The sequence below is a fragment of the Nannospalax galili genome, unplaced genomic scaffold (genome assembly GCF_000622305.1).
Source record: "Nannospalax galili isolate Female #2095 unplaced genomic scaffold, S.galili_v1.0 scaffold1283, whole genome shotgun sequence".
NCBI lineage: Eukaryota > Metazoa > Chordata > Mammalia > Rodentia > Spalacidae > Nannospalax > Nannospalax galili.
In genome coordinates, this window is record NW_008349841.1 from 93518 (window position 1) to 115331 (window position 21814).

Below are 21814 nucleotides of genomic sequence, written 5' to 3' on the forward strand. Positions count from 1 at the left end.
AGGTCCCTGTTCCAGGAGGATCAGCTGTTCCTCATCTACGGCAATCCATTGTCAGTATTCCTTTGGATAGAATTTGTGCCCAGCTTTTTATGTGGGTGCTGGGGATTTAAATTTAGGTCCATACAAACTCGTGCTTGTGTGGCAAGAACTCTGTTAACTGTACTAGCTCCTCAGTCCCTGGGTTTTTTTCTTTTTTGTTCTTTTGAGACAGGGTCTCCTCGTAGCCCCAGTTGACCTGGAACTTGCTATGTAGATCAGGCTGGCTTCAGTCTCACAGAAAACTGCCTGTCTCTACCTCCCAAGTGCTGGGATTAAAGGCTTGAGCCACTACACCCGGTGGTTGGGTTTGATTTTTAATACCAATCCTACCCCCAAACAAAACAAATAAATTTACAATAACAACAACAACAAACCCCCTGACCAAACTATTCCCATCATCATGACCAAAAAAAACAAAACAGAAACCAACCTGATAAAGCAGAATTTGAATTAAGGGTTAGTGAGCCTGGGTTCCGTCAAAGAACAGTGAGAGAGGCAGGGAAGACGGAGACCTGGTTGACTAGCTCCTGTTCTGCACCTTTGGATGGTAACAAGGCCTGACCTGCTTCAAGGAGGCCTGGCCTTCTGTCTCAGCAGCAGGAAGTGTAGGCAGGCAAAAGCTGGGAGGCCTGCGGCTCAAGCTGCCCTCTTGGTCCACAGGCGAGCTACCACTGTCTCTGGCCGCATGCACCAAGCAGTGGGATGTGGTGACCTATCTCCTGGAGAACCCGCATCAGCCTGCCAGTCTGGGGGCCACTGACTCCCTGGGCAACACAGTCCTGCATGCTCTAGTCATGATTGCAGACAACTCTCCTGAGAACAGTGCTCTGGTGATCCACATGTATGATGGGCTTCTCCAAGTAGGGGCCCGCCTTTGCCCTGCTGTGCAGCTTGAGGATATCTGCAACTCGCAGGGCCTCACACCCCTGAAGCTGGCTGCCAAGGAGGGCAAAATTGAGGTGAGTTCTGCCCCTATCCCTGCCTCTGTAGGCTGCAGCTGGATTCACCCAGAAATGTCTGTAGAAAGAGTCTGGAGTACTGGTCTCTCTACTTTTTGAGAGGGTTTTCAGTATGCATCTTTTTATTAACCAGCTTTCCATCACTGTGACAAAATATCTGAGAAAATGAACTTAACAGGAGGAAAGACTTATTTTGGCTTACAGTTTCAGAGTGCTGGGACTAATGGCATGTGCCACCACACCTGGCCAACTAAAATAACATTTTATTTATTATTTTTATTTTTTTGTGTATGAGTGTATTTATCACCTGCATGTGCATAAGTGCATCCATGTCGTTCAGTGCCCACAGAGATCAGGAGAAGACATCAGATCCCCTGGAACTGGAGTTATGGACAGTTGTTAGCCACCATGTGGCAAACCCAGGTCCTCTGCAAGAGCCGTCAGTTCTCTTAACTTCTGAGTCATCTCTCCAACACCAGGAGACAGTCTTTTTATATATTTTGTCTAATTTGCTGAGATATGCTATTAGATTTTCTTCACATTGGTAACTTTTTTACAATGGACTTGGTATTTTGTCAACTACAGAATTCACAATTTTTTTGAAATTTTTTTTTTTGGTCTTTTTGAGACAGGGTCTCCCTATAGCCCCAGCTGTCCTGGAATGCACTATGTAGACCAGACTGGCCTTGAACTCGCAAATGTCTGCCTGCCTCTGCCTCCCAAGTGCTGGGATTAAAGGTGTGCGCCACCACGCCTGGGTCATTGTATGCTTTTAAATATTTTATTATTTTTATTTTATGTATATGAATGTTTTTCTTTTATGTGTGTAAGTGCACCTGTGTTGTGCATGCCTGCAGAACCCAGAAAAAGGTGTCAGATCCCCTGGAACTGGAATTATGGATAGTTGTTAGCTGCCATGTGGATGCTGGGAACCAAACTCAGGTCTTCTGCAAGAGCAGCCTGTGTTCTTAACCACTGAGACATCTCTCCAGCCCCTCATTGTATGCTTTAAAAAATTTCTATGGTAGGGCTTTTTTTTTTTACTATACATGATTTAAATTCTTTTGTGTGTTTGGAGCCGGACATGGTTGTCTATATTAGTACCAGCTACTTGGGAGGCGGAGACAAGATGACCACTTGGGCCTAAGAGTTCAAGGTCACCCTGGGCAACATAGTGAGACCCTGTGTGAAGAAACCAAGCCAAACAAAACTTTTGTGTATGCAGATGTAATTTTCCTTTAAGTTCCTTGGTTTTCCTGTAACCTATTGTCTTCTACAAGATTCTATCATCTATCTAACATCTATCTATCTATCTATCTATCTATCTATCTATCTATCTATCATCTATCTATCTATCATCTATCTATCTATCATCTATCATCTGTCTATCCTCTAGCTATCTCTATCTCTATCTCTATATTTTATGTAAGATATCATGTTGTATTACAATAAACATTGTATTTTATATAGCTGTTACATATGTGTATTAGTTACTTGCTGTGTTGCTATAAAATACCTGACAACAACAACTTAAGGAAGGAAGGTTTTGTTTTTGGCTCACAGTTTGAAGGTGCAGTCCATCATGTCAGGGCAGCATGGCAGATGTTCACATTGTCTGTAGTCAGGAAGCAGAGATAGATAAATGTTTGTGCTCAGCTTATTATCTCCTTTTTCCAGTCCAGAAACCCAGTCCTCAGGATGGTACCTTTCACATTTAGAGTAAGTCTACCATCTCAATTAACCTAATCTAGGTAATTACTCACAGGCATGCCCAGAGGCTATCTCTTCACTGATTCTAGATCCTGTTGATAATATTAACCTTCACCATATGTAACTATGTTGTGTAACTTTATATTATGTGCTATATAATAACATAATTACATATGTAGTATTATCATTATATGTAATATACATACATTTTTTTTCTTCCAGACTTTTGCAATCTTTCTTTTTCCTTTTTTGTATGTTTGTTTTGAGATCCTCATTAGCCAGGCTTGCCTTGAACTCTATTTGTTTACATTTATTTATTGTATGTGTGTACATGTGGAAGCACATGAGCATTTGAACATGTGCCTTGGTGTGTGTGTGTGTGTGTGTGCATATTGAACTCAGAGGACAAATTGTAGGAACCTGTTCTCTTCCATCATGTGAATTCTGGGGATTGAACTCAGGTCATTAGGTCTGACAGCAAGCACCTTTACCCACTAGGTATGGCCTAGCTTTGGCCCAGCATTAATTCTGGGAGAGGGCCTAGCAGGCAAGCTTAGGTAACTGCCTTGCAGATCTTCAAGCACATCTTGCAGCGGGAGTTCTCAGGATTGTACCAGCCCCTTTCCCGAAAGTTCACTGAATGGTGCTATGGTCCTGTGCGTGTATCTCTGTATGACCTGGCCTCTGTGGACAGCTGGGAAGATAACTCAGTGCTGGAGATCATTGCCTTTCATTGCAGGAGTCCGGTGAGCCCATCAAGGCATAGGTGTGCCTAGAGTCTGACAGAGGGCAAGGCCCTCCATCGCTTTATAGCTATAAGGGCTGGAATGAAGGCAGGTGGGAGGTACCTTTCAGGGTCCTGGGTGGTGTGGCAGCCTGCTCCCCATCTCCCTCCCTCCATTCCCTTGGTCCTTGCATGGGGCCTGCCATGAAGTGGGTGCCTGTCTGTACCAACTATCCATCTGTATCCTACTTATCTATGCCTGTGACTCCCCATTCCCTATCCCAGCACAGACACCGCATGGTGGTTTTAGAGCCGGTGAACAAGCTGCTGCAGGAGAAATGGGATCTGCTCATCCCAAGATTCTTCTTCAACTTTGCGTGTTACCTGGTTTATATGCTCATCTTTACCACTGTTGCCTACCACCAGCCCACCCTGGAGAAGGCAAGAGCTGGGTGGGGCCATCCTGGGGAACACCTGCTTGAAGCAACCCTGGGAGTGAGAAGGAGCAAGAAGCACCATCCCATCCTCCAAAAGATGACACTGAGGCTTAGGCTCTTGAGGGATATGCCCAAGCTCTTCTAGAAACCAGCCCCCTAGGGTAACGACAGCAAGGATAGTGAATTCTTACTGAATGCTTGCCAGATGTGAGTCAATATTAAGTGATCAGCACGTGTTAACTAAGGAATGCTTACACCAATTCTCTGGGATAAAAACTTGCCATCCCCTGTTTCCTGTTGAGGTAAGGAAGAGGCACAGAGAAGTTAAGTATGTTATTCAAGGTAATAAAAACTGCCAGTGGTAGAGATAACCTGAGAGAAATCTGGCTTGAAACCTTGCATTCGTAACCACTCTATAATGTGCTTCTTAGGGGACTGGAATCAGGGTCCTTGCCTGGAGCCCCTCTTCTCTCGTCTGCACAAAGTGGCCTCTCCATAGCACAGGCTTCCAGCCATCTCTCAGCAGAGGTTCATGGAGGGCTAGCTTCTGGGGTGGGGCCCCAAGGCTCTAGGTCTTATGGGAATGTATTTTTCAGCAGGCCTTTCCTACACTGAAAGCGACTGCTGGGAACTCCATGCTGCTGCTGGGCCACATCCTGATATTGCTTGGGGGCATTTACCTCTTCTTGGGCCAGGTGAGGGCTCCTCTCCATTTCTCCACCCTATGTAGCGCCCAGTCATAGAAGCAAATCTAGTAGTCTGCTAGAGGGGCCTTACAGAGAGCTAACTACAGTCTCTTCACTGCTGGGTAAAGAGACTCCCACGCCCAGCTCCACCTAGGCCTCACCATAGTGGGTTCTGGCCTTGCCTTCTGAGGACCTGGTACCCTTCCTGCTATGCCTTCTGGGGTCCTTTCGGGTAGCAGATGACTTCTCTGATTCTTTGGCAGTCCAGACTCACCTCTGCCCTTAGGTCCCTCAACTAGCTGGAGCTTTCTTCACTTGTGGAGCACAGAAAGCTAATGGTAGATGGGGCTCAGCCCAATGCCCTCAGCAAGACATCTCAGTCCTGCAGCAGGCTTTCAGGAGACAGGCTAGATGCCAAGACACAGGACTTTCTTTGAGGAGGCAGAATATGGGCACAACACCTAGGTTGACAGGAATACGGGGTGCTGCCTGAGAGGGCAGAGGAGAGGAGGACAGAAATGACCTTTCCTCCTCTCTGTGTGAAGTATGCAGACTCTACATCTGAATCCATGGGGACCAGGAGGCCCCATGTTCAGGCTGGCCTCACATTCTTGAGTTCACGTGCTCCTCCTGTTTCAGCTTTCCAAGCAGCTGGGACTAGAGGTGTGTGTGCTGTACCTTCTTGGCTGCTCTGTTTGGAAAGCGTCAAGAGCTATCTCAGCCTTCATGAACCCCTCCCCCCAGGATTCAAAGCTATTCCCTCACTGGGTAGGGTGATATATATCTTCAACTACTGAAGGCCTGAGGCAGTAGAATCCTGTGTTAAAAGCCAGGTTGGGCTACACAGTGAAAGAAAACAAGGCTACTGTTTTGAGTCCTTTTGAGGTGCTACTGGCCAGGTTCCCACACTGGAATGCATGTGCGGGAGCTGGAATCCAGGCCCACAGGGGGCAGCCCTGCTGCCTTCTGAGTAGATAACACTTTTCACACCTCTTGGTTCTCTTCCCTCCTCCCCAGCTGTGGTACTTCTGGCGCCGCCGCCTGTTCATCTGGATCTCATTCATGGACAGCTACTTTGAAATCCTCTTGTACGTGAGTCCTGTTCCGTCCCCCCCAGCTGTCCCTGAGGCCTAGGTGTAGTGGGTGTGGCAGAGGGCACAGGCTAGTTTTAGGGCCCCAGGCATTTCTAGGGGTCCAGGATTGAAGTGTGTACCAGACCTGGGAGTCCTGGCTGCTGTCCAGCTTGGGCCCCTACATGCTCCCACCTTTGTAGTTCTGGTTGTGATGGTTACCTCTATGGGGCCTTCACTACACACCCACAGAGCCTGACTTTCCACATTGAGTCTCAATCACTGAAGACTGCCTTGGAGTCATGTATCATTATTATTACACCCATTTTATCATACTAGAAGTAGGGTGCCCACAGGAGAAATAACTTGCCCAGGGTGGAAGTTAGGTAGTGATTGGTCCAGCCTCAGACAGATAGAGCCATCTGAGGTGGGTGAGGCAGTAATGGTTGGTACTGGCCGTAGGAGTTTGGGGAATATTGCCAAGTGGCCGGGAAGCTGACTCAGATCCTATCTCCATCCAGCCTTGTCCAGGCTCTGCTCACAGTGCTGTCCCAGGTGCTGTGTTTCATGGCCATTGAATGGTACCTACCCCTGCTGGTGTCCTCCCTGGTGCTGGGCTGGCTGAACCTGCTTTACTATACACGCGGCTTCCAGCACACAGGCATCTACAGCGTCATGATTCAGAAGGTGAGAGATGAGGGTGGCCCAGATGCAGCCAGACCAGGGAGGGCTGGATAACACTGACCAGTGGATTCCTTTTGGCCTTATGAGGCAGGAGCTATTCTCCATAGCTAACTCAGACAGAGGACAGCACAAGCTGTTTGTCCATGTGCTATTTACCCAGACAACCACCCAACATCAATGTAGATCATGTATCTGGATGTCTACATGCATATGCAGATGTATGCAAATGTATGCAAGTGTCTACGAAGGAGTGTGTGTGTCCTTCATGAAGGAGTAGAGAATACACACATGCACATAGCCATTTCTCTGTGCCTACAGACATGGGGACATTTTCATGGGTATGCATCCATTTATTCCAAAATGTTTAGAAGTGCCCACTTTGCAACAGGTCCTGTTCTGCGTATTGGGAATACAGCAGTGAACAAAACAGATAAATCTTTGCTCTTCTGAAGCCGATGTTCAGTGCAGGAAATGAAATGACTAAGAAAACTCCCCAAGACATTGCTAACTACAAACTCCTATGAAGAAAACACATAGGACAATGTTAGGAAGAATGACTGGGGCGGTGGTACTTTATAGGGGATGGTCTGCAAGGGCCTTTCTCAACAGGGATTCCAAGTGGTTTTTTGTTTTGGTTTTTGTTTTTTGTTTTTATGCAGTTTTGGAGAGGTAACCCAGACTTTCATGAAAGCTAGGCAGGCACTCACCACTGAGATATTCCCACAGCCCATTAGTGGAGATCTAAAAGAATGAATGCTTAGCAACTCTCCTCTGCTGAAGGAACAATAAAAGCCAAGGGAAGTGGAGAGTGCTTAAGACAGCCAGGAAACGCAGTGGTGGGGAGAGTGAGGCACAGTGCAGGAGAGAGGGAGTGGGTAGGAGGTGGGAGCCTGGAATTTTAAAAAGTTATAGTAATACTGGGCATGATGGTACATGCCTTTAATCCCAGCACTCAGGAGGCAGAGGTTTGAGACCAGCCTGGTCTACATAGCAAATTCTAGGCCAGCCAGGGCTACATAGTGAGGCCCTATCTCAAACAAAACAAAATAATATGGTAAAATAGACCTAACATAAAATTTACCAATCAAATCATTTTAGATGTGCAGTTCAAGGGCATTTAGTACAGTCACATGTTTGTAGCCAGCCCCAGTCCCACCATCCGACTGTTCAGCTTTTTGACCCTGGAGAGTTTTAGGCAGGAACAATGTCACAAACTGAGGTAGATTTAATTTTTTTTATTACATTTATTTATTTAGTATGTGGATGTGTATGGGTGCATATACACTATAGCCTATGTGCGGAGGTCAGAGAACTTTGTAGAGTCAGTTTTCTCCTGCCACGTGGGTTCTGGAGATCAAACTCAGGTGGTCAGGCTGGAGCAAGCACTTTTTACCCACCAAACCATCTTGCTAGCCCTGAGGTATATTTTTAAAGATCCCACTGCTCAGTATGGCTCCATAAGACCTGTTTGTGCATTGCATGTCTGTGGGAGGGGGAGGACATGGACATGGGAACCATGCTCATGATATCTGGGGTGGTATGCGGCAGATTAGTTACCCAGCCTGTCCCCTGGGTTATGTGTTCCAGGTCATCCTGAGAGACCTGCTCCGATTCCTCCTGGTCTACTTAGTTTTCCTTTTCGGCTTCGCTGTAGGTAAAGGCTCCTTTTAACACACTCTCTCTCTCTCTGTTGCATGCATCTGTGTTAATGTGGGTTTTGTGTGCCTATGTACACGTGTGCAAAGACTGGAGCAGGACACGGAGTGTTTTCCTCTATAGCTGTCTACCTTATTGCCTTGAGACAGGGTCTCTCACTGAACTGGCAGTTTGCCAGTTTGGTTAGGCTGACTGGTCAAGGCACTTTCAGGATCTACCTGCTTCCACCTCCCTAATGCTGGGATTACAGGCATGCACAGTCATGCACAGTTTTCAATTTTTTTTCTTTCTTTCTTTTTTTATTTTGGTCTTTTTGAGACAGGGTCTCTCTGTAGCCCCAGCTGACTTGGAACTCACTGTGTAGACCAGGCTGGCCTTGAACTCACAAAGATGCACCTTCCTCTGCCTCCCGAGTGCTGGGATTAAAGGCATATGCCACCACATCCAGCCACAGCTTTTAATTTTTTAAAATTAATTTGTGTGTGTGTGTGTGTGTGTGTGTGTGCGTGTGTGTGTTGCACATGCCACAGCAAACATGAGGTCAGAGGACAACCTGCTGGAGTTGGTTCTCTCTTTCCATCCTGTGTGACTCAGTTCATCAGCCTTGGAAGCAAGTACCTTTACCCACTGTGCCATCTTGCCAGCCCCATGCCCAGTTTTTTACATCTGTGATGGAGAGTCAAACACAGGTCCTCATGTTTGCAAAGCAAGTACTCTTACCCACTGAACCATTTCCCCAGCCCAAAACCCCCCTCTCTCCTGCCCACACTACAGACTGCCTGTTGGTCTCAGGCTGAGGCCCCTCTCACTTGTTCACAGCCCTGGTGAGCTTGAGCCGGGAGGCTAGGAGCCCCACAGCCCCTCCAGGTCAAAACACCACAGAGACAGCACAGCCCACACTGGGCCAGGAGGAGGAAGGAACCCCATATGGGGGCATTCTGGATGCCTCGCTAGAACTCTTCAAGTTCACCATTGGCATGGGTGAGCTGGCCTTCCAGGAACAGCTGCGCTTTCGAGGTGTGGTGCTGCTGTTGCTGCTGGCCTATGTCCTGCTCACCTATGTCCTGCTGCTCAACATGCTTATTGCCCTCATGAGTGAAACTGTCAACAGCGTTGCCACTGACAGCTGGAGCATCTGGAAGCTGCAGGTACCATTAGTGAGGCTCCTGCCCCTTACCCTTAGGACCCTGATGATCTTGACCTACCCCAGTGGGGGCTGCTGAGGGCCCAGCACCCAGTTTGGTGGGCTCAGCTCAGCAGAAGTCCCAGATCTCACATCCATTCCTTCCTTCAAGGGTTATTGTGTAAGTGTAGAGTTGGGTAAGCTCAGAGGTATGATGTGCTCAAGACTATGTCTTGCACATAATAGGAGTTCAGTAACTCAGCTGCTATGACCATTGACTTTACTATTTATTTATTTATTTATTATTTATTTTGGTCTTTTTTGAGACAGGGCCTCCCTGTAGCCCCAGCTGGACTGGAACTCACTTTGTAAATCAGGCTGGCCTTGAACTCACAGAGATCCACCTACCTCTGCCTCCCAAGTGCTGGAATTAAAGGCATGCACCACCAAACCCTGCATAACATTATAATATTTTTTTGAGACAGAGTCTTACTGTGTATCACAGCCTGTCCTCCAGTTCACAGCAATCCCCCTGCCTCAGTCTCCTGAGTGTAAAGATTATGGGTATGAGCTACCATGCCTGAACATCAATGTGTCTTTTTTGTTGTTGTCTTTTTGAGACAGGATCTCCCTGTAGCTCTAGCTGGCCTGGAATTCACTATGTAGACCAAGCTGGCCTCAATCTCATAGCAGTTCGCCTGCTTCTGCCTCCTGGGTGCTGGGAATAAAGGTATGCGTCACCATGCCCAGCTGTATCAATGTGTCTTGAATGGTTATTATTGGTAGGGCTAGGTACTACTCACCCAGCAGAGAACAAGACCGAAACTCTACCCTCATGGAGCTCCATCCTGAGCTCCATTGTGCAAAATATGGCTAGATTTATGTGAGAGGAAGTGAGACAGCTTGGGGGATGGGCTGATGTGACAGTCACCTACAGAGAAGTGATAGCTGTATCTTAACTAGAGAAGGGCTGTGTAGGTCTTGGCCAGGGAGAGCATGGTCCAGGAGGCTGAATTCTACTGCCAAATCACTGCTGCCCTTGGGTCATTTCTTCCTTGAGCCTCAGTACCCTCATCTGTGAGGGTTGGGAAGTGCTGTGTATATAAGTATGCGCATGGGAGAGGTAGTGTGGGATTCTGGAGTGTGAAACAAGTCACTGTGGGGCATTCCTTATGTGCTCTGACTCCCCAACCACCACCTGAGGTGTGTTTTCTCAGTCTACAAATGGGGAAACTGAGATTCAGGGAGGATTAGGGCCTTACACCACACAGGCAGTCAGATAATGGAGCTAGATTTGAGTCCACATGCTTGGCAGACTTTGGGTTATATTGTAAAGTGCCCCGGGTGCCTCTTCCTGCAGGCAGTGTCCTAGGCTGCCCTTATGTATCCTTTGTCCCCAGAAAGCCATCTCTGTCTTGGAGATGGAGAATGGTTACTGGTGGTGCAGGAGGAAGAAGCAGCGGGCAGGGAAGCTGCTGAAAGTTGGCCTGAGGCAGGATGGTAGCCCTGATGAGCGCTGGTGCTTCAGGTGAGTGAAGTGGGCCGGAGAGGGCAGGGATCTTGCTGTCCCAGAAATTGCTGGGGCCTGCCTGCAGGATAGTGTCATGCTACTAAATGGCTGCAGTAGCCAGGTCTGGTGGGAGAGGCAAGGCTGAGGAGAACCAGGGTACTTCACCTGGGCAGCAGGGTAAGGGATGCTGGATCTCTCAGACACAGACCCAGCTCCCACCCTCCTTCCTGCTGCCATTGCCTGTGTCTGGTCCTGTGGTATAACCTAAGGTTCCCTCCTGGTGATTCTTGACTTTTCTCACCGAGAAGCCAGTGTTCTAGTCACCCTGGCTACTCTGTGCCCCCTTCCCTGGACTTCCCAGCCAGTCTGATCTTAGAGATATAGCCCCTTCAATGGAAACCGAGTCTTTCAAGGCTCAGAGAAAGATGGAATTGTCAGGAGAGGGAACCCGGTGACAAATGCCCAGACATAGCAAACACTTTTATGGGCAGTGCCTGAGCAAGGGGAGAGGATGAGGGTTTTATGCATGAAAAGCAATCATAAAAGAGGCCCAGAACCTGAAGAATACAGCTGTACCTGATCTCCATTCCTTGCCTCTGGTTGCTTGGGACAACCAGCCTGCTGTGAACAGCTGGGAGAGATGGATGCCTCTTCCCCCACATTGATAGCTGGTCTAATCTGACAACTTCAAGGACAGAGCTCATGGGATGTAGGTGGTCCAGCATCTTGTAGGGAAGGGTTAAAAAAGAAAATGAAATGGTCCTCCTCACTGTCCTTGGTATATTGGAGCACTGCAGTCCACTCACTTGGGGGCAGGGATCTGATCCCTCTTCTGGAGTAAAGTATGCTGGGCTGCTGGCTTCCTAGAGTTTCAGCGCTGTTTTGCCACCCACAGGGTGGAGGAAGTGAACTGGGCTGCATGGGAACAGACACTTCCCACTGTGTCTGAGGACCCATCAGGGGCAGCCATCTGTGGTGAGTAGCTGTGAGGCTAGAGCACTTGCCCTGGTGCATGTGAGCATGTGCTGTCGGTTTGCTGGGCCACACAACCTTGGAGAGTCTGGGGTGGGACCAAGAGCCCTGTTCTGTGGCTGCTTTGCAGTGGTGCCCACGCCCCCCTCCTCCAGCAGGGATTGATTGGTGCTTTAAGTGCCTCTCCCCTTTTCTCTGCCACCCCTGCTGGCCTGTCGGGGGAAGCTCCTCTGTTCTCAGTACTTCCTGAAACCCTCCCTTTTTACTTTGGGTTCTTCTCTATCTTCTATTGCTGTTCTAGTTATCAATTGTACCCTTAACTTTTTCAGCTGATTACTGAGGCCCTGCCCCATGTCAGGCCTGGGCTGGACTTAGGTTCCCAGTAAGGGACCAAGTTAAGAAGTATGTCCCATCTCCCATTGTGGGGATTCCACCCCCTCCCTGATCTAGGACCTTGAAGGCCTCTATGCCATACCTCTTATCTGATGCTAATGACCTCTCAGGCAGCCTCTCACCCCATGCCTCTTTTCCCACTATAAAATGTCTCAGCGTGCATCCCAACTTTCAGGGAAAGCTGCTCCAGGCCTGCCCCACTTCATTCTGAGCAATGTAGAAAACTTTACATGGCCCATACTACATGGTTCCTGAAGGGCCAGAGTCCTCAGTGCAGAGGTCAAGGCCCAAAGCTATTGTCCCATTCCTTCTCCACACCTCTGTCAACATGGTAGCCATTATGTGCAGCCACTCTTTGTATTGTTTCCTTGGCTCTGTCTAATGTGTCCTTCCTCCACTTAGGGTGCCCATCCCCACCCCCTTCCCTATGACTGTGTCCCCTCTCGAGTTTCCTGAGTACCTGTTTCTCCCCTGCTTTTCAGCATACCTCAAATGTTCTGGTTTCTGGCACACCCAGCTCTGGGGACCTGAAATTTCTGTGCAGAGACCCCTGACTGATCCATGTAGCGGTCTGGGAGATGCTGGCAGGGGGGAAGCAGGGAGAGGGGGCTCCAGGATCCTCTGCTATCCACAGAGCATAGTGGGCTTTAATGGCTATGGCCCCTTCCTGTTTCCCTGGAGCCTATCTCCAGGGGGCCCAGCCACAGTATGCCCCATTCTGTTTACAGGCTCTGCAAGGAACCCAACCTCCCAACCTGGGAAGGGCCGTGCCTTAGAGGAAGACTATCTGCCCCTCCAGGTGCTCCAGTCCCACTAATGGCCCAGAAGCAGCAGCAGGTTGGAGGGGAGTGGGAATCTTTTCAGCTATTCCTGCTACCTCTGAGGCACCTGAATTTTGGTGGAAATATATATTTTTCACAACTAAATCTTCTATAAGTATTATTTGAACAAAGTTACTACCAGTACTCTGCCTCTAGTAATACACACATCTCTGTGTGTGCCAATCTTGGTAGGGGCTAGAGTGCTCCTATTCTCACTTGTCATCCCTCAGCCCTGGGACTGTCCTCCCCTGGTGGCAGGCTGCAGGCTGACGGGGTCAAGGGTGGCATACAAACAAAGTTTTCCACCACTAAGCTGTCTGCCAGTCTCAAGCTCTGGATTACTGCTTTTTCACCTACTGGGCTTCGTGCTCAATTTCCTATCTCTCTACATCATTCTCTGTAGGAAAGCCTGAAGGGCCTTCTTTAAGACACAAGACATGCCATGCTTGAGCTTTTAAGACCTGAAAGCAGTATCCTCAGCCCTCCAAGGTTCTGCCTGAGCATTTCCAGACATCTTTCCCCGGGCACACCTTTTGCTTTGGGGGACTTAAAATCCTCAGTACTTGTTCTGGTTTGCTTCTTCATTGCTGTGATAAACACCATGACCAAAAGCAACTTGGGAAAGAAAGCGTTTATTTTAGCATACAACTCCCAGGTCATAATCCATCACTGAGGGAAGTCAGAACTCAAGGCAGAAACCTGGAAGCAGGAACTGAAGCAGTTGACCAACAGAGGAACGCTTCCCCTGGCTTGCTCAGCTACCATTCTTTTTTTCAGTCTTTTTGAGACAGGGTCTCCCTGTAGCCTCAGCTGTCCTGGAACTCACTATGTAGACTAGGCTGGCCTTGAACTCACAGAGATCTGCCTGCCTCTGCCTCCCAAGTGCTGGGATTAAAGATGTGCACCACCACACCTGGCAAGCTACCATTCTTTTACAACCCAGGTCCACCTGTCCAGGTATGGCACTGCCAACAGTGGACTGGGCCCGCCGACATAATCTAGCAATTTAAAAAATGTCCCACAGGCATGCCCACAGGCCAATCTAATAGAGATAATTTCTCAATTGAGGTTTGCTCTTCCCAGATGTGTCAAGTTGACAACCAAGATTAGCTACTCAGTACTTTCTCAAAATTCGTCATGAAGGGTGAGGAACCTGATGTTTGAACCCTTGACTTGGCTTTTGCTAGAAGCTTCTATTACCTGAAGCTCCCAGAAGATAAAAAAAAAAAAAAAAAAAAAAAAAAAAAAAAAAGCTGCACTTGTGCCAAAGGTTCTATTTTTTTTTTTCAAAATTAAGAATTAAAATGTTGTAAACTAAAGTGAAATTATCTTGGGCTATTTTTTCCTCTCTCTCTCTCTCTCTCTCTGTGTGTGTGTGTGTGTGTGTGCGCGCGCACTAAAAGAGGGCACTGACTCTCCTGGAGCTGGAGTTACAGGTGGGTGTAAGCCACCTGATATGGGTGCTGGGAACCAAACTCAGTTCCTCTGTAAGAACATTAAGTGCTCTTAACAGCTGAGCCAGCTCTCTAGCCCTTTTGGGCTATTTTTGGTACCTGTGAAAGCCATCCTGTCTATGCCTGTGTCTGACCTAACATCCTTGTTACCACCAAAGCCTTACAATGCATCCTTACGCAGACCACCAGGTTTCATCAATCCAAAAGCTAAGAATGCCATAGACAGCATCTGAAACCTATAGCTGTTTTCCCCTTTGCGGTCAGTTGCCTACCTGTGATCCCTACATAAAGCATTACAGAAATATTTTATATAACCAGTTCTATAGTGGAACATGGTATTTGGGTAAACCTGAATCTGTGTTCCTGGTCTGTCACTCATATTTGGCTCCAGAATAAACCCTCTTATTCCCTTTAAGGTGAGAACTCTGTTTTTGTGTCAACACTTCCCTCCCCTCCTCAAAATCCTAGGTTTCTCAGACCAGCTAAAATGCTGTCCCATAACCTTCCAGTTCTCTTGGTACACTGCATACAAAGTGCATACAGGGACTGACTTGTTTTTTTGTGTTGCTAGATGAACTCAGTATATATTATAGGCAAGTGCTCTATCAGATCCTGCACTGAGGTGTTTTGAGAGAAGGTCTCTTTCTGTAGGCCAGGCTGGTCTTGAAGTCATGACAATCCTACTCCTAGGATTATAGGCATAGTATCCCTGGCTGGCTTCAAATTCTATATATAGATGAGGAAGCCCTTGAAATTTTGATTCTGCTGTCGCCATATCTCAGTGCCTGAGTGTACCACCATACTCAGTTTATGAAGTAATGGGGATTGAACCAGGGGCTTTTTGTATGCTAGGCAAGCACTGTACCTCCTAAACAAAGTCCTCAACCCTTAGGGGAGAAACCAGACCTATTCCTAGGCTTAAAGAGGCAGCATCAGCAGTTTTCTATTGCAAATGCAATAGGGCCCGAGGAACAAGTCTCTTGAGTCACTCAGAAGAGGAAAGGGGAGGGGGCAATGGAAGTACACCCAAGCAAAACCTGTTACTCCTTAACGATCTTTCTAAAGAAAGTGATCAGGGCGGTCGGTGCGCAGGGCCATGACAGGCTCGGTGCATATTCTGAAACAGCTGTGGCGCTTCCAATGGTCCCGATTATTAGATTTAGCAGCATCTACCATTACTGAATGCTTGCCGTGTGCCATGCAGTGTCAAGCGCATTATCTTAGACAAGCCTCAGACCTACTCATCCCCCGCCAGCTCTCCCTCCCAGGTGCATACTTCCGCAGGCGTTAACAGGCAGGATTACACGCATGCGCTGCCAGGCCCAACTGCGGTTTGAAAAGGTGATTTACCGCAACTCGGCACGCTCTTCGCTACCCAGAATTCCCGGCTCTGTGGAAGAGACCACCCGCTCAGCAGAACGGGGGATTCCGGAGGAGCGAGGCCCGTCAGACCGCTGGAAGTTCCCGTGAGCTATTGCCCTCCTCACCCTTCCTATGAAGAGTGGGATATTCCGACTCCTTAAGGGCCGTGCGCACAGCCGCCTTACCCTCTTTGCTGCAGCGGTCATGATAGCTTCAGGCCTTGATCGTAGCGGGTGGGCGCTGGTGGCTGGCCTTTTCCTCTTGCTGCCTCCGGAGCCTGGGGGCTACCTAGCCCGGAACTGGCAGGCCGAGGCCCCTGCGCAGAGCTGAGGATGCCGGGTAGGTCGGGGGAGGTCTGCATCCTGGGGCGTCGCACGTGCGCGGCCGCGAGGAGGATGGACTGGACTGCGCTGATGAAACTAGTCTTAGGAAGTGCCGTCCGAGGCGATAACTGACGACGTCTTACTTACCTGACTGCAGTCTTAAGTCGGCACAGTTGATTGTTGAGTGACTACGAATTTGCCCTGAATGCTTGTCCTTTCTAACCTTTCAGACTGCGGAGGCACAGACCGTCCAAAGGAACAGCGTCTCACCATGAGGTAAGAGCTTCGGGGAGGGGGCATTAATGCGTGCCCACAAAGAATTACGTCATTGCCAAGTGGGTGGGATTTTTCTTTTTTGAAACAGGGTCTCCCTGTAGCCCCAGCTGGCCTTGAGTTTAGAAATCTGGCTACCTTCCAAGTGCTGGGGATAAAGGCGTGGTGGCCCGGCCTTTTTACCTATAAATTAGATTTAACGTTATGGGCTTTGTTTTTGAAGTCAGTTAGAAGCTGTGGCTACAAAATCTGAGTCCTAAAGTAAATAACGTTTAAAAACATTTCATTTTATGTGTATGAGTGTATTGCCTGAATGTAAGTGCACTCGTGTTGTGCAATACCTATGGAAGTCAGAAGAGGGTGTTGGATCCTTTGAAGATGCAGACAGTTAGCCTCCATGTGGGTGCTGGGACTCAAACCTGGGTCACCTCAGCAAGAGCAGCCAGTGCCCTTAATGGCTGAGGTGACCCAGTGCCTAGCCATCTGTAGCGCCCTAAAGTGGAAGTACATTTAAATTCATGTTTTATACAGAAACATTCCTACCCCTAAAAAAAATGTCATCAGTAGATAGTTTGGAAACAATCACTAGTTGAAGTGTTCCTGGGCAGTGGTGGGATGCTTGGCTGCTGTGATGAAATCACTAGTAGGAAGTGCCGTCAGAATCGACAACTGACGATAACTACTTTGGGCTGACTGCAGTCAACAAACCCTCACCATTTACTGGTAATAGGATTAACTTGTTCAGAACTGACAGTGTTTCTCTTTTCACAGAGGTTGAAATTGGGAGTTAAGGATGGGTCTTCAGTTAAGTGTTAGAGCTGACAGCCTTGGCTTCCTATGAGGTAAGTTTAGTCTTAGACCGTAGTTGGTTATGTGGGAGTAGAAGATGATTGGAGGGTTAAAGCAGAGTGGGGTATATAGTCAGAAGGGATAATAATTTGTTTGGTTTATTCTTGGGGCAAATTACCTGTGAACCCTGAGGTGTAGTGTAGTTTTTCCCAGTTGTGAAAAAAACAGGAAACTCAATTTGAGCTAACAGAATGGCTCCGTGTGTAAAGACAGCTTTGCTGAGTTTGATCCTGGGATCCCAGCAGGTTTTACTCTGACCTCCATATTCTTGCTGGGTGCACACAGCACAAATTTCAAATCTTCAGTTTGTGATTTAAAGTGGTGCGACTGGCACGTTGTAACCTGTAGAACTGTTAATTAGGACTAGTAGACCTATGCTCACTGTTATGAAAAAGTATTCCAGTGAATATATTGAAAGTATTTCTTGTATGTGTGATGGTCAGAGCAACTCATTCTACCATGGCGGTCCCACAGATTGAACACATTGGCAGGTTTGGTAGCAGATACTTTACCCATTGAGCCATCTCATGGAGCCTCTAAAAAAATTTCAAATTTTATTTTAATAACATACGTTTCGGTGAAGCAATCATTAGCAGCAACCTATCCTGTTTGCATAATCCATCCTTAGGTGTATGTGTGCACTTGCCTGGCTCCTACTTTTGAGATCTGGGATGCAGTTTGAGGTGGCAGCAGCCCAGGAGGTAAGTCCTGATTTTTTTCAGTGACTCCCTCACAGTATAATCACTAAACAGCTAGTTGATATTGCTTTGAAGAAAAAGGTATCAAATGATGAAATCACCCAAAATAGCTGGAATTACCGGCAGATTGGTGGTGGTGAGCCTACGGTTTTCTGAAGATACCCTGAAGATACTGTTGGGGATGGTGCTGGTTGGAGCAGAGGTAATACTGAAATTTAGTTTCTTTGCAGGCTATATTCTCAGGATGATCAACTCAAGATTCTGAAAGCAGTTTCCAGCGTGGGCACAGAAACACTCCAAGAGATGTCTGACAACTTGGGTTCTAGGACAGGCACATTTGGAACCATTCACTAACCTGTCCAATAGCTTCTGCACCTTTTAATAAATTTTTCTTACAAAATTGCCATTGCATTGGGAGTTCATTAAACCAAAAACTTACAAAATGTCTGCAGTTACTAACTAGCACTAAAATAAAAGCATAGTCTTTGGTATTGGTTCTTAAAAATGTGTATTTGAAGAAAGTTGACTAGTGTCAGGTGTTGGAACAGTCCAGTTTAGCACTCAATCCTGTAAACTTCTGGTTAGTCTAAGCTGTTTTCACAACTTAAGACCTGGGGCAAAGATTGCAAAGCATTTAAGGCACCCATACTTCATTCCTGTCTCTTGAAGCATTTGAGTCATAACTTGGCCATATGCAGTACCTTGCATACCCTCTTATCACAGCCCCCGTCTTGCCTAGAGCCTATATATAACTTGCTTGGCCTCCACCAGGTTTTGGCTATCAACAATTGAATGTGGGGGTTCTTTGCCTAGAGGGATTTTAAAACTAGTGGAGCCATGTTAGTGTTTAAAGGATAAGGGGCAGGTATGAGACTTCATTTTAATTTAGCCTTTTAGCTAACTTGGGTTGCTCTTCAGTGGGTCTGAAACTCAACTGGTGAATTCAGATTGTGCTGGCTGAGGGATGGGAGGAATTAGGCACATTACTGTTTTAAGCAGTAAGATCACAACAAACCAGTATGCAGGTCTGCCATATACCACCATAAAGCCTATATGGGCTTCAGAAACTAAGCTTTAGGAATTGGTATTAGGTAGGCCGCCAAGGGTCTTAGTCTGGTAACTAATCTCAGTCTCCCTTGAATGGGGATGTGCTCACTATCTGGCTGAATAGGAGAGTGCTTAGTGAGTGGCCTTGTGTCCAGCTGCACCAAGAGTGGGCTGAGCCTTTTGAGCTAGGGCTGAGCAGATACTAGGCCTTGGGAGAAAGGACCAAGGATTAGTACAGAGTCCCCTTTCCCAGGTGATGAGTGTCTTTCTGTGGGTTGGGCTGTCTGTACTTTAGCAAAACAGCCTGTGCTTTCTGAGAGGAGCCCCTAATCTGCCATAGCTGTTGTGCCTTGCAACACATGTCACGTTTGAGTTGTCTCCCTGCTTTTAAGGTCTTTGGCAGGTATCATAGGGTCTTCTCCAAGGTTCTGCTGACTGGCTGTCCCTTCCTTGGCCTCCTCCCCACTACCAGGCCCCTCTCCCAGCTCCAGGATGGTTGGTAGATGGCCCTGTTTTGGAGAGCGCTTGCGTAGGCTGAGCAGGAAGGGCTGGGGCAATGAGAAGATGTCCACATTGTTGCCCAGGTCAATCCATGTGACATTGGGGAACTTGCTGGGGTCCTTCAGGGTGTCGGTGAGATCCCGAAGCAGGGCCCGAGTCAGCCGGTTGCCATTGAGGGCTAATGTGGTGAGGCGAGGCAAGGTGCTGAGTGCTGGCAGCAGCTGCAGGACCATGTCGTCTGTGAGGCCCGTGAAGCCCAGCTCCACACTGTCCACCTGTTCTCCACAGCGCTGGAGATAGCTGGTTACCCGTTCCAGATCACGTGAGGTCAGTGGAATGCCTGACAGATCTACCATGTTGTCTGGGGGGTTCCCGGCTAGGAGGGCCTTGAGGCTGAAGGAAATAAGGGACAAGCAAGATTGAGCAAGTAGGGCAGGCCTTTTTCAGAGGCAGCCTCTGCTCCACTCTGACTCTAGGGGTCATTTCTGTCACTTGTTAGGATGGAGAAACAAGGGAATCTCTTGTCCTGGTAATTCTCCAGCATTCTGGCCAGGGTGAGCAGAGTGGCCAGAACCCGAGGTTCCAGACTGCCATTCTGCAGGTCCTCAGGGGAAAGTCTGTTTCCAGATGCTTCAGTATTCTAATGCTTTTGCTTCCTACCCTTTGACCTCTAGCTAGTGCTTCAGCTAGTGCTTGCCTCAAAAATAGAGCTACTGGGGCTAGAGAGATGGCTCTGCAGTTAAAAACACTGGCTGTTCTTATAGAGAACCCAGGTTCGATTCCCAGCACCCATGTGGCAGCTAACAACTGTAACTCCAGTTCCAGGAATCCGATGCCGTCTGTCCTTGGGCATTGTATGACAGATGCACTTACTTACATGTGGGCAATACACGCATAAAAAATTAAAATAGAGGGCTAGGGGGCTGGAGAGATGGCTCAGCGGTTAAGAACACTGGTTCTTGCAGAGCCTGAGTTCGAATCCCAGCACTCACATGGCAGTTAACAACTGTCCATAACTCTGGTTCCAGGGGATCTAACACCCTCTTCTGACCTCCATGGCATTGCACAACACAGGTGCACTTACCTATATGCAGGCAATACACGCATACACATTTAAAAAAAAAAAAAAAGATGGCTCAGAGGTTAAGAGCACTGACTGCTCTTGTAGAGAATCTGGGTTCAATTCCCAGCACCCATATGGTGGCTAACAACCATCCCTAACTCCAGTTCCAGGGATCCAATGCCCTTCTGACCACGGCATTGCACCATGTGGCTGCACTTACATAGAGGCAGGCAACACACTCATACACATAAAAAATAATAAAATATCAGGGAAAAAAAAGAGCTACCAGTTACCACAGGGCTTTCTGGAACAGAATCCTTGCAGCCTATGGAAAAGTTTTCTGTGGGCAGAGGACGAGTAATGTCTGCTCTGTCACAGTTATTCGCTTGGACTAAGCTAATACCACTCTCAGATGGCAGCTGCCCTGCCTCCAGGAGTGGCACAAAGTAGCTCAGGCCTTTCAGGTTTATCCTCCCCACCAGCTGGGGAATCCTCAGGGAGTGTCTCATAAGAAAAGGGTGGGGAAGGCAAAGGGGCTGCTGGAGGCTTAATGCTCTCTACCCCTTCCTTTCCCTGCTGTGCTCTGCCTTGTTTTGGAGCCCAGACCACTTGGGCTCCCCTGCTCCCATTGGTGAGATGCCCATTCTCTGAGTTCCAAGTGCCCCAAGCAGGCCCTGATGCCCCAACCCTAGGGATGCACACAACCTGCTGCAGGAGCCTCACCAGAAGCCTTGCCAGACTAATCTTGGGTTCTTCTGAAGCTGGGAGGCTGTCCAAGTTCCCTCATTTTGCGTCCAACTTGAGTTCAACCCCAGGGAGTTGAAGGTAAACTCTCAAGGCATGAGATTTAACTGCTTGGAATCCTGCCTGGCATTTGTTTAGCATGATTTAAGTGTTGGGTTCTATGATCAATGCCATTAACAAAGCCAGCCCAGCATACTGAAGAAAGTGTGATGGTTAAGTCTGCACTTTGGAGTCAGATAGGCAGACATGGGTTTGAATCTACCCCTACCACTTACCAGCTTCAAGATCTTGGTCAGTCAATCTCCTACCTTAGGCACAACAACAAATGTTTCTGAAGCTCCTACTATGTGCCAAGCCCTGTCCTAGGCACTGGAATCACAATGGTGAACAAGAGCCCTGTTTTCCTTCTATCATGGAGGATACAGAACAAATAAGATACCAAAGTAGCTTTAGGGACATGGCTATACAGGGAAGGCTTCTCTGAGGAATATTTGAGCTGATGTGAAGAAAAAGAAAGTTTGGGCCATTAAAAGGGTTAGTTCAAGCCAGGTGTGGTGGTGCACTCCTTTAATCCCAGCACTCAGGTGGCAGAGGCAGGCAGATCTTTCTGAGTTCAAGACCAGCCTGGTCTACATAGTTCCAGGCCCCAAAGAGCTGATTCAGAGTTCCAACTGAGGGAATGCCAAGTGTAAAGGCAATTGGCAGGAAAGGTTGAT

At 47.9% G+C, this 21814-nt stretch overlaps 2 protein-coding genes, 1 long non-coding RNA gene and 3 other non-coding genes across 10 annotated transcripts in view; 5 read left to right on the plus strand and 1 right to left on the minus strand.

The window, feature by feature from the left end:
* Window positions 1–12884, plus strand: part of Trpv2 (transient receptor potential cation channel subfamily V member 2) — a 22842-nt gene extending 9958 nt beyond the window's left edge. For 2 of the 5 annotated variants that reach the window (XM_029570420.1, XM_029570419.1), the window contains 12 exons: window positions 700–998; window positions 2676–2717; window positions 3281–3454; window positions 3718–3873; window positions 4466–4564; window positions 5573–5643; window positions 6147–6312; window positions 7897–7963; window positions 8785–9113; window positions 10489–10616; window positions 11494–11573; window positions 12692–12884. In XM_029570420.1, the coding sequence (XP_029426280.1) occupies window positions 700–998; window positions 2676–2717; window positions 3281–3454; window positions 3718–3873; window positions 4466–4564; window positions 5573–5643; window positions 6147–6312; window positions 7897–7963; window positions 8785–9113; window positions 10489–10616; window positions 11494–11573; window positions 12692–12780 (1700 nt within the window). In that variant the 3' untranslated portion in view covers window positions 12781–12884. Of the gene's footprint in view, window positions 1–699; window positions 999–2675; window positions 2718–3280; window positions 3455–3717; window positions 3874–4465; window positions 4565–5572; window positions 5644–6146; window positions 6313–7896; window positions 7964–8784; window positions 9114–9712; window positions 9770–10488; window positions 10617–11493; window positions 11574–12691 lie in introns of those variants that run through there. The other 3 variants (XM_029570421.1, XM_008847114.3, XM_029570422.1) reach the window with 3 other exon arrangements.
* A 2888-nt stretch (window positions 12885–15772) lies between these two features.
* Window positions 15773–18147, plus strand: LOC103745202. Its single transcript, XR_607744.2, has 5 exons — window positions 15773–15939; window positions 16154–16199; window positions 16968–17038; window positions 17674–17746; window positions 17974–18147. It is a non-coding gene; the product is annotated as an uncharacterized LOC103745202 (long non-coding RNA).
* On the plus strand, window positions 16007–16076 carry LOC115072692. The gene has a single exon (XR_003851722.1). It is a non-coding gene; the product is annotated as a small nucleolar RNA SNORD49 (small nucleolar RNA).
* LOC115072691 lies at window positions 16821–16891 on the plus strand. Its single transcript, XR_003851721.1, has one exon. It is a non-coding gene; the product is annotated as a small nucleolar RNA SNORD49 (small nucleolar RNA).
* On the plus strand, window positions 17830–17901 carry LOC115072693. Its single transcript, XR_003851723.1, has one exon. It is a non-coding gene; the product is annotated as a small nucleolar RNA SNORD65 (small nucleolar RNA).
* An 835-nt stretch (window positions 18148–18982) lies between the features above and the next one.
* Window positions 18983–21814, minus strand: part of Lrrc75a (leucine rich repeat containing 75A) — a 48790-nt gene continuing 45958 nt past the window's right edge. Inside the window, exon 4 of the mRNA XM_008847118.3 lies at window positions 18983–19684. Coding sequence (XP_008845340.1) covers window positions 19153–19684 — 532 coding nt within the window. The 3' untranslated portion in view covers window positions 18983–19152. The remainder of the gene's footprint in view (window positions 19685–21814) is intronic.